Here is a 12,413-nt window from a genome sequence, read left to right on the forward strand (position 1 = left end):
ATCCCATCCCTCTCCATGTCTGCTGGCCATATTTGTCTACTACTTTTTATGCTCTGGACTATTCAGATGCCTCTGGCTACTCTCTCTCTCTCTCTCTCTCTCTCTCTCTCTCTCTCTCTCTCTCTTTCACACACACACACACACACACACACACACATCAACAATAAAAACCTTCTCCTTGACCATACCATGGAGCAGTCTTGTCGGTTTATACATGAAGGAGAAGAGTGTCATTATATAGTTCATATTTAAGACTATTGTACTAAGGTAAAATTCCAATAGAGGTATTTATGAAAAACACACAGGGAGGATCTTACAAAAGACTGCATAAATGTTGCACAGCCTCAATACACTGCTTCACAGGCAGCAATGGGAAGACATTCAGTGGTGGTGGTAGTGTGGGTGGGTGTGACTATAGAAGCCTTGGACTCCAACAACCCAAGCAGGACTCTTGACTGTGTCAGGTTCCAGATAGACGGGGTTTCTGTACTGTTAAGGGAAGTGGAATATGATACTACTTAGCTCCTGTGCTACCGTTAGATTAACAAGAACAAGATGCTAGATCCCTAAGTGGCAGTTCTCACTGGCACACCAGGACTTTAGAGGAAGCTTTCAATATTATCTAAGCACCTAAGCTCGTTTCCTTTGATGTCCCAAAAGAAAGGGGTAAAACACCAGATGTTTGCTTTCACACATTTTTAGAAACCAGATGTCTAAGTACAGGGTTCTGGCTGGTCATGTGCAAAGGCTCCAATGGCAAGTCTCTCCTCCTTTACTCTGGCACTCTGCCTGGATCTTCACAGGCTCTTCTCCCCCTGTATCTGTGTCCTTGATTTTTACTGTAAGGACAACCCCCACTGAAACTGAGAGGGAGAATGTGATTCTCAATCACCTATGCAAAGACCCACTTCCATAGAAGGGGTCACTTACAGCTTCCATGGATTATGACCAGTTCTTTTGCTGATCCACCGTTCACCTATGGTCCAATGTAATTTTGTAAAGCGGCCAGGTTCCTTGAAGGCTTTATATATTTAAAACTGAGATTTTATTATTCAAAAGCTACAATAATAGCTCTCTGTAACAGTCTCAAAATACCAAAGATAATTAACTCATAAAAGAAAAGGGTTATCTTAGCTGGCAATTCTGGAGGTTATCATCTAAAATCAGGTGTCTTCATCAACTGGGGCCTCTGGGAAGGGGCTATATCACAGCATGAATATGCAGTGAAACAAAACATTTTTATTATAAATCCTGGGCAGAGTAAGAGAGTAAGTTAGATCCCACAATTCCCTCTAAAAGTATACTCCTGACAATCTGCGGCAGGGGTTCTCAACCTTCCTAATACTGCGACCTTTTAATACAGTTCCTCATGCTGTGGTGACCCCCAACCATAAAACTATTTTCACTGCTACTTCAAAATGTAATTTTGCTATTATGAATTGTAATATAAATATCTGACGGTCTTAAGCAACTCCTGTGAAAGGGTCATTTGAGCTCCAACCCACTGATTGAGAACCTTAGGTCTAAGGGGTTCCCAGAACCAAGGCCCACAGTACTTGCCAATAAAATCACCCTGAAAACCAAAGCTTTATAGATGGACCTTTGATGGATTTTACAATAGGCAACTTCCTATAAGACAGTAAGAGTAATGCATGCAAGCATCAGGCAACAGCCTTATCAGAGAGCAAGGATGTTGTCTTAGCTCACTCAGCCTACTGTATGAAATGCCATACAATGCTGGCTTATAAACAGAAGACATCTATTTACACTGGAGGCTGGGAAGTCAGGACAGTGGTGCTTGAGACATGGGGTCTGAGAAGGACTCATTTCTTAGTTGAAATGGTCTCTTCCCACTGTGTCTCACTGTGTTCCCGGGGTGAAGGAGTGTTTTGGACTACAAGGGCACTAGTCATGAACTGACCATCTCCCAAAAGCCCCGCCTCCCAGAACCATTGCCCTAGAAATTAGAACCCCCGAATGCAACATTTAGGCCATAATGTTGTGCACCTCACAGGTGCAAATTCTACAGACCAACTTCAAGAGTTGGGAAGCTACATGACAGTTGGCAGGCATTCACCTGGCAGCAACCATTCTTCTTGCATAAACTACGATGCACCTATTATATATGATAAAAACATTCAAAAAAATAAAATGTGACAATAATCACCTTCAATGTAGAGTGGCTCGACCACATCATGGTTAATCAGTTCGAAGTTCTCATGGCCAATCCAGTGTTCCACATTTCTCTTCCTGCCTGTGAAGAAGTTGTCCACCACAGTCACCTCATGGCCATCCATCATGAGTTTGTCTGTTAGATGGGAGCCCACAAAGCCTGCACCTCCGGTGATCTGCATTGGGACACCCCAGGAAAAACAGTGATGATGGATAGAGACATAGAAACACAGCTTTGGTGCAGACATAAACTAAAAATCTGGCAGCCGGTAAGGTGCAAACAGGAAAGGTTATGACAGCATCTTGACACACTCATTCCAGAGAAGCCTTACGACCTGAATAGTGCTCAGCCATCTTCAACCATGATAATATTCAGGGAATAGCCAAAAAAAAAAAAAACAAAAAACAAACAAACAAACAAACAAAAAAAAACCTACAGCTACTCAGCTCCAAACATCTCTATCAGCAGAGGTGTGCAGTACAAAAACTTGCTTTACCACAAAAACACTGACCATCCCCCAACATCTGCCCTTCCATATCCTTAGGGTCCATAGCCATTGATTCAACAGATCTAGACTGAAAATACATAGTGTGGTTTGCGATGGCTGTATCTAAACTGAATACTCACAGGTGTTTTTCTTGACCTCTTTCCCTGAGTGATCTGAGCGTAATTTACATTGTATTAGGTACAGCTGTCTACTGATAATTTAAAGTGCAGAAAGGGAGGTACAGGTACCCATAGATTCTGTTACCCATGAGGCCCTAGAAACCACCCTTACAGGTGTGGAGGGACAATAGTACACAGCTATAAAACCATTACCACTAGTGTTTAGAATCACTCTCTTAAAGAGATCAGCAAAGTACAGAGGACTTGGCTAACTACCAAAAAATATGTAATATTTCAGTTATACTTGGAAGCTAACATCTTCTCAATTATTTCTATGAACAAATGAGAACAACAGATGTTCTTATAGAAGGAAGCCATAACTGATGTTCTGCTGCCTGGTTATATCCAAGGGAACATGAAGGCTGCAGCTAGCTCTCCAGAGCCAATGAAGCACTAAAGGGGCCAGCACAGAGGGCCAGCAGCAACATGCTTCCTAAGTCCTAATCACCACAGATGTGCCATACTGATTATGTTTAAAAGTATTCTGAAAATAAAAATAATAATTCATACAAAGTGAATGTTACCATGGGGTGAAGGGGAAGCACAAGATGGCTTCCTTCTGGGCAGAGAACAGAAGATAAGAATGTAAAACACTATTCTGTCCTGTTCTTTCTCCACTTGGACTTCAGTTTAGCAATTTTCCCTGCAATCCTAGTACTGGGTAGGCTGAGACAGGAGAATCAAAAGTTAAAGGCCAGCCTAGGCAACTTACAAAATGAGCTAATTGAGGTGAGCTGAGATAAGGTAAAGTGAGGTGGGGTGAGCTGAGCTAAGTGAAGTGAGGTGAGGTGAGGTGAGATAAGTGAGGAGAGTGGAATAAGATGACTGAGTGAGGTAAGATTTTATGTGATATGAAGTTGTCCTTCTCTTTACCTACTTTTTCAACCTGAAAGGGTTATCAGTAAGAAAATCCAATTCTCTCTACAATAGAAGTACACAAATGACTAGAAATGTGGTTTTAGAAGATGTCAGTACCCACGAACCTCTTGTTCCACTAACATCTCATAGAGTACATGATGCTGCCCAGAGGTGAGAGAGCCAAGTAACCTGAGACAGATACCAGTAAGACTAGGCAGAAACACCAGCTAGCCATTTTTCTATGCTCTGAAAATGCAATCGCTGAGTGCAAGTCCCAAGGAGAGCTTTCTCAGATTAAGGACATTTTCCCACCTGTTTCCTTTAGAGAGAAAAAAAAACTCAGGAGAAGCTGATATTTTCAAGCTAACCTTAGATAATCACTCACTAGCCTGAAGGGACCTTCCTCAACCCAACTTTGCAGCTACAAGCTCACCCGCCGCTGCATACAGTCTGCAAAATTTTCCCTAAGGTGTTATGGTTTGGATGCTGTTTTCAGAAGGAATTAATGTAGCTCAGGAGATCCCAGTTATATCTCAGGTGATGTCATAAAAGAGCAAGAGCTTTCTGCCTCGACTCATCACTCTGGTCCCCACATGCTCCTGCTATGATGTCCTCCACCAGGCGATCCTCAAGAGCACCAAGTGATGGTCAGCCTCCCAAATCAGGAGCAAAATATGCCTATTTATTATCAGGGTTAGTAGTGTTACTAGTGTTTGCCACGTAGTAGTAGTAGTAGTAGTAGTAGTAGTAGTAGTAGTAGTAGTAGTAGTAGTAGTAGTAGTAGTATTTGCCCACTTTCAAGTATTTTGTTTCAACAATATATTTATACTCTACTTATATAGAATACAGTATCTATAATATAAGGATTTCCTGGGAAAATACCTGATTCAAATGTAACACATTCTAACACTTCTTTCTGGGGGTCCTGGAGGATAAATCCAGGATCTTACTCATGCTACATAAATGCTCTGCATAGAGCCACATTGATCTTCTATTTGCTGTTTTTTCTTTTCACTTTTGAGACAGGTTCTCAAAAAGTTGCCTAAATTCACTTTGTAGTCCAGAAAGGCCTTGAATTTCCCGGCTTGGCTTTCAGAGTAGCTAGGATTACAGGCCAAAGGTGCCACTGGCTCAAACAAATTTTATTCTGTTTCATCCTGTTCCATTTTCCAAAGAGGCCTATGATTACAAACTTAAAACTCTCACTGTTTTGACTGACAGATACTCCACACATCATTGTGCAAATGTTTCTAATGTGAGCTCCTCTCTGGTGTTCTAATATATCTGTAGCCAAAAGACCTGGAGACATCTAAGGGAGCAGAGATGCAGCTGATTAAACCATAAACATCCACTTCTGAGATTCTGACAGCCTGAGCAGGCAACTCTTGAGGCATCTTGTGCAGCATGGACTACCATGCATTTTGTTTCCTTCTTAAGCAAGTCCACTCTAGTGAAAATACTCAAAGGTTTTTATAACATACTTATGTTGTTATACTTTTCTAATTATAAATTTTATTTCATCACACAACTATTTCAAATAGAAATAACACTAGCAGAAGTTCAGCTTTTACACAGCTTTCCCAGGAAGTCTAACAGTGAACCTAAGCATGGCATGGTTCTGAACTTACCAGCTCCAGCTCATCTCAACGTGCATGGACTTTTTCTTCTGGGTACTACCAGGCAACTCAAATAGCCTTGTTCAGGTGAGCATTTAACTTATGCTGCCCAGCAAATCAACAGAAATAAATTTCCAGACAAACCTCTTCTGTGTTTAAGGCTTTATATGCAAAAGGCCTTAGGTTATAACAACAATATGCCAGACTCTGGCACCAAAGAATGCTGAAATGTGTGTAACCTATGAGATGGCAGATGAACCAAAAATCCTAAATGCATTTGTTACAGTAAGATACAAAGACCACAGAGTTCTTACATACCAATGTGTCTATCCTTTGAGTCCACCAAAGTCCCCTTATCAGAAATGTACTCCACAAGGCAACAGAGATGGGAGGCCTTTAGGGATCTGCCCTCCTATGTACATTAGTGCCACCACTGTGGCACTTATAAAAGCAAAGGTTCAGCCTCTGTCTTCTCTTGCCCTCTACATTTGCCACAATGTAACATGCTAACCAGACAGACAGGACCTCGGTCTCCACAACCATGAGCTAAGACATTTTTGATCATCAGAAACTACTAACTCTGTGCCTTGGAAATTACATGTGTAGTGGACATTACAACAATACAGACACACAACTGCAGACCTTCAGATCTGTGATAAGTCTGACACATGGCAACAGGCACACTAGAGGAACAGGACTTTGATACTGATAACCTGAAGAAAATCCAGAAAAAGACATGATCCCATCAAGAGTAACACAGCCTATGTTAAGATGGCAAAATGGTCCAAAGTAATGTGTAGATTTACCAGTCTCTACCAGAATCACAGGCGGCTTCTTTGGAAGATTTGGCAAGCTGATCCTAAAATTTACAAGGAATTGCAAAGGGATCCAGAATAGCCAAAACCATCTTGGAAACACGGACGAACAGACGGACACACACACACACACACACACACACTGTGGATGGGACAAACAAGGTGGTATGACATGCCACCAAAATTCAAAACCTATATATAACAAAAAGAATAACAACATAAGTATGTTATAAAAACCTTTGAGTCTTTTCACTAGAGTGGACTTGTTTAAGAAGGAAACAAAATGCATGGTAGTCCATGCTGCACAAGATGCCTCAAGAGTAGGTTTTGAGTAGGTTTCACAGTAATCAATACTGTTCTTTAAGTCAGTGGACATGACAGTCCAGATATAAATACTTATATTCAATTGATTTTTCACTCTCAGCAAATAGGACACACAGATTGTAAAGCAAAAGAAAAAAGCCCCTCACCTAACACTAACACCCAGAAATTATCTCAAAATATAATTGTCAGGCCCAAAAAAAACTCAGAATAAATGGATAACTACACTTCTCAATAGCAAATCTAAGTGTCCACAGGCCTCCAGGTTCACTCAGGGTACTGAGTGGAGGGCACTGAACTTTTCCGAAGCATTAGCTTGAGTCACAGTCCATGCAAAGAGTTCTCTTGTCTATCCAAATGCACGATATTTTGCATCAGTATCTATGGCTCCTCTCAGCTTTTATCATCCCACCCCGACCCTAAATTTCTCCCCTTACAGTCTCCCCTTTCCCAAGCTTCTCATTTCTATATAATCCTGCCATTTTGTTCATGTGCCCTCTTAGTCCTCTCTGCCCCCTCTCTTCTCTTTGTCTTCTGTCTTTCCACTTCTCCCTCCTCTCCTGGCCTTCTTCACGCTACTGACCATGTCCTACTACTTTCTTTTCCTGCTCTGGACTATACTCAACCTTATTTATGAAAAAACCTTCCCCTCAAACATACACTGGAACAGTTATGTTCTCACTTTATACACAGACCTAAACTTAAAAATCTAAATCTAGAAAACTCTTAGAAAAAGACACAAGTCTTTGCGACTTTAGATTGGACAATAACTTCTGAACTCTGCCAATAAAGCACAAACAATAAAAGCAAAAAATAAAATTAGACCATCTGAACACACCCATACAATTTTATATGCATCTGACAATTCAAATTACTACTCATTATGATAGTTTAGTAGAAATTCTTGCCTAGCAACTATAGGGTTATGTAGAAGTAGAATGCTTTAAAAAAAAAAAAAAAAGTTTTATTGGTGTGCTGAAATCTACCTGCTAGCTAAAGGCCCTACTCCTTATCTGGAGAAGGGAAACACTTGCCAAAAACTGCCTGGAGGACAGATATCTATCTCTCCTCCTTTGCCAGCTATGTGGACAAATGTCATATTATAAGAAAGGCACATTTTTATTGCTATCTGTCAAGTTTGTGGCCTTTACTACTGCTTGCAAATTTTTTGTGTGTACTTACTGATACCTTTAAAACACCTACCAGCAAAATGTGTGTTCCTGCCATTTCTGCTCCTGTAAACATGCTCTACTGTGAAGAAAATTCATGTAGTGGGCAGGAGACTCAGAGATCACCCTCAGATGGCCACACTGCTATCTTGCTGTAAGATATTGTGGAGGGCACTGAACTTTCCCAAAGCATTAGCTTGAGTTACAATTCATGCAAAGAGTTCTCTTGTCTACCCAAATGCATGAATGACTCTTCTCTGGTTAGAAATTTTATAATACACCAACATAACACTTTTGTGCTTCAAACATCACCATCAAGAAAGTGAAAACACCACTCACAAAATGAGGAAACAACATGCAAAAAGAAAAAAGTGGTAAAAAAAAAGATCCTGCAGATATATACAAATAAACCACAATTGTGATCTAATGGTAAGAAGAAAAACAATCAACTTTTAAAAAAGTATACAACAGCCAATAAGCCCAAAAACAGTTTTAATACATGATGAACAAATGTTTGAAATATTATGCTAAGTAAAAGGGCACATCACAACTGGGTAAATATGGCATTACCCTATCCATATGATGAAGCTAACTGACACACAGTAAATTACATAGTATATGACTGGTGCCCCAATAAAGATGTGACTTTAAAAGAAAACAAAGAAACAAAAACAAAAACAAAACAAAACAAAACAAAAAAACAGTAAAATCTCTATGTAAATTCCCACAAACTAGTAAGAGTCACCTTTTTTTTCCTGGAGAGCTTGAGTTAATATTTAACACGGAGACTTAGTCAGGAAAGCCTGCAGGATATTTAACAGTATGGTCCAAGAACCAGAAAAGGTTAAAAGCTGCAGGTGTGAAGTTTCAAGGATCTCCTTATAAACTGTATTCTTCAGCCTTGAACTCTTTGGTTAGTTTTAGAAATTCTATTTAAGAGGATTCTTTTTGAGCATTATAAATACAAGATTATGTTATCTTTGACTATATATAGTTTAATTTTGGCCGTTTTATTGTGGATTCCTTTTATCCCTAATTACACAAGAAAGAAGCAAAAAGCCTACAGAACATCATGTATGTTCACAGCAATACAATTCACAATAGCTTCTGAATAGACACAGCTCTAATGCCCATCAACTGAGAAATGGACAAACAAGACATGGCACATCCATACAAAAGAATATTGTTCGGCCATAAAAAAAAAAAAAAGGTAGTGGAACAATATTAAAAACATTATTCTCAGCGAAACAAGCTATATACAAAGCATAGTGTATCAACATTTCATTCACATGAAAGATTCAAAGGGGGCAAAGCCCTGGAGATAGAAAGAAGCTTTAGTGGATGTTGAAAACCAGGAGGAGAAAGGGAATTAATGGTACACAGTAGCTATCAATGGTACATGGTTTCTTGTCAGTATGCGATGTTATTAAGACAACGCAAACAAAATATAAAACAGAAAATTGGATACTTGAAGAGGTAGAATTTGATAGCATTGAAATCTTAACATAAAACAAATTTCTTAATATTATAAATGTAAATCTGGCATGCAAACTTACCAAAATCCGTTTCCGGTCCTTTTCTGATAAAAATTTTACTGGTGGGTATTTCTGGGTAAAACTATAATATGAAGAGATTAAAAGGAAGAGTCAGTCCAGTCACTCCCCAGGCTCTGTACAGATGGCACAGGTGAGTACTCCTCAGAATCCTGTGGACAAAGTCTTGCTTGACAAACCATGAAGGAAACATCATTCCACCGAGGTATACACCAGCCCTATGAGTTCTGCAACAAACAGATTTGATCTTTTTTGCTGTTGGTACAGCAAAAAGATAAAGGGACACCTTGTTTAAAAGAATATACATATATATCTTTTTGTTAAAGAAAACATCTCAGTTGAATATTTTTTCTATCTACTCTCAGAATAAGGCTTCCATTTCTCTTTCCTCCACAAAGGACTAGAAAGACCACTGGCTAGCTCTAGTTTAAGACATTCCTTAACTACCCCTGTTTAGATTAAGGTTCTAATTGGAGACTCAGGCTGAAGGTAAAAGCAGCTGTTGGCTGTCAGTAGCAGAAGAGAAGCACTACTTGTATTCAGCCAGGTCAAAATATGGAATGCAGGAGACATAGTGGTACCACACATTAATCCTCAGCCTGGGGAGGCAGAGGCAAGAAGATCAGAGTTCTAGGCCAGCATGACAGTGAGAGACTGCCTTCCCCAAAATCAATCAATCAATCAGTCAACCTCTCTCTCTCTCTCTCTCTCTCTCTCTCTCTCTCTCTCTCTCTCCCTCCCTCCCTCCCTCCCTCCCTCTCTCTCTCTCACACACACACACTGGAGCACAGGAGCATAGGAGCATTAGGAAGTCACAGGTCCATGTGAAAGGTGACTCAAGACAGTGAAGAAACAGAGCGAAACTGTCTCCTACTCTATAAGTTTCTGCAATTCCTTTCTTGCCAGAGTCCCTGGCACAGTGACTGGGCATCTGCACTTTCTGTCTGCCATTTGCTCTTCCAGTGCCCTCCCGCCCTGCAAAGACTCCATGGGTCCCCAGTACACACTGACATCCCAGAAGGAAAACAACATAATTAACATAGAAAGCAGCCACAGGAGATGAATGCAGACTTAAAATGTTCTCTTTTATTAATGCTTTAGGAGCTGAGTGCTTTAAATAAATCTCTGTGCAGCTTTGTAGTTATTGTTTTAACAGGGGAGGAGTGAGGCTGTCTGCAACATCCTTGTCCCCATCAAGCAGAATTGGTACACAGAGTGACATGTTAATGGTCACTGAACTGAACATCACATCCAGTACACAGGGGCCTGTTCCCTGAAAGCACGAAGGCAGAGATCCTTCTTTTACAGTACAGAATTTCCCTAGGAAGAGATTCCATGTTCTCAAAAAGGCAAGCTCCCTTGCATACTATAAACACAGGCAGATGGAAAGGCTAATGAAGACAAGGTAGCAACCCTGGGCACGCAGCTCTGCAGCTCAGCTCTTCCTGCTTCATCCAGGGCCATCTCAGTCACAGACTGTCTTTAAAGGCTCTGGCCTCTGCCTTGAGGCAGGGGCTATGTTGGAAGACCTGGAAAGGCTGGAGAGATGCCAAATGATTCTCTGCTATACCATCTCCTTCATTTAGGCACATGAGAGCTGGAAATATAAAGTCAAGTGGTCTACATGCATTTCACCCATGCCTCTCCAGCTTCTGAGTTAGGTCACAAGTCGCCATCCTTTCCCACCCTCCAGGCTAAGAGGTGATGAAGCTCTTAGAAGCCACAAGCTGGCAGCAATAGACAGCAGAGACATAACCTCTACTAGGCCAGAAAAAAGAATACAGACAGAACTGAACATGGTGGTTCCTTTCCTCCCTGTAGTTTCTTCAAGATCCACTCTCCTTTGCTGTCACTTTTCAAACAGTGCTGGAGATCAAACTGAGGGCTGCTAGCATCTTAGCCAAGCTCTCGATACTGCTGAACTACAGACCCGACCCAGGAGTTCCACCCTCTCTGTCTCAGGGGAGTGAGTTGGCAGGTCCACACTGGAAAGATAAAGTGGGAGGGAGGAGAGAGACGTGGTTCAGAGGACTAGAGGCACAAGACTGTAAAGTAAATCCCAAGAGGAAGTGTATCCATCAGCCACAGAACAAACCAAACCTAAGTTTAGCTCTGGGTGCAGCAATATCCCTCAGGACCCTAGAAGATCCTAAGAAGAGAAGAATGTTCAAGTCCCTTACACAAGGGAGTAGTAGTACTTATACACAACCTTCATATGTCCCCAGTGTGTTTTTGAGAGACTATCCAGCTACGTAGACACATAAGGACCACAAATGGAGAACAAAACTTTCAAACTTCCTGCTGCTTCCTCACAGTCCTAGCCTGAGACAAAGGCCTGGGGCCTGGTAGGATTTCTCTCTCTCTCTACTAGGTTCCCTTTGCAATAGACTTGTTTGATAAGTTCAAGTTTAAAGTGGGGATCAGGGCATGTTTACCCCAAAGTTGTGAGTCTATCAATTCCCTGCCATTATCAAGCTGATCAGCCCTAAATTAGAGAAGGAAGTTCCCTCTAAGAATCTTAAAACCCCAACTGTGGAGGACAGGTTGTACCTGAGACCCCTGACATGGACTAATAAAACACAAGAAAGACCAGGGGTTCAAAGTCTTCCATCAGAGGGTCTTCTTCTCTGTGTTCATGTTACCTCACTCCTAATAAAAGGTGCCTGATCTTTCCGCAATGTCTAAGATTTCTCCTGCTGATACTTGTTGCAGTCAAGATTTTCCCTGTCTTAAAATCCTTAATGGGAAGAGAGGACAAACCTAATCCAGACCCCTAATGGCAATTAGTTTTCTCAGGAGTATACTTTAGAAATAAAGCCGATCTGAATGGTGTGCATCCAGAACACAGCACCTCACCAAAAAGCAACTATGTACCAATTATCACTTTATCAATTATTTAAAGTCATTCTCGACTTTAGCCTTAGGCTTTAGGACAAACATGTAAGAATAGTAAGCACTCTCAGTAGAAGTCTACGTTACCACCGGGTTAAGAAGGAAGCTCTGCAGCAGAATGCTCACAGTGCATGCAGAAGGCCCTATGTTTAACCCCTATATCACAATAAAATAAAATCATCATCACTAATTGGTATATTCAAAGAACATTTAAAGAAATAGAGGCTGAGCAGTGGTGGCGCACGCCTTTAATCCCGGCACCTGGGAAGCAGAGACAGGCGGATTTCTGAGTTCGAGGCCAGCTTGGTTTTCAGAGTGAGTTCCAGGACAGCCAGGGCTATACAGAAAAA

General features: G+C 41.0%; 1 protein-coding gene across 11 annotated transcripts in view; it reads right to left on the reverse strand.

Moving 5' to 3' along the window:
• Positions 1-12,413, reverse strand: part of Uxs1 (UDP-glucuronate decarboxylase 1) — an 84,977-nt gene that overhangs the window by 40,401 nt on the left and 32,163 nt on the right. For all 11 annotated transcript variants that reach the window (XM_031367364.1, XM_031367362.1, XM_031367365.1 and 8 more), the window contains 2 exons: positions 9,175-9,235; positions 2,168-2,348 (listed from right to left, as the gene is read on the reverse strand). In XM_031367364.1, coding sequence (XP_031223224.1) covers positions 2,168-2,348; positions 9,175-9,235 — 242 coding nt within the window. The remainder of the gene's footprint in view (positions 1-2,167; positions 2,349-9,174; positions 9,236-12,413) is intronic.

Source organism: Mastomys coucha, unplaced genomic scaffold, assembly GCF_008632895.1.
Source record: "Mastomys coucha isolate ucsf_1 unplaced genomic scaffold, UCSF_Mcou_1 pScaffold14, whole genome shotgun sequence".
Taxonomy (NCBI): Eukaryota; Metazoa; Chordata; class Mammalia; order Rodentia; family Muridae; genus Mastomys; species Mastomys coucha.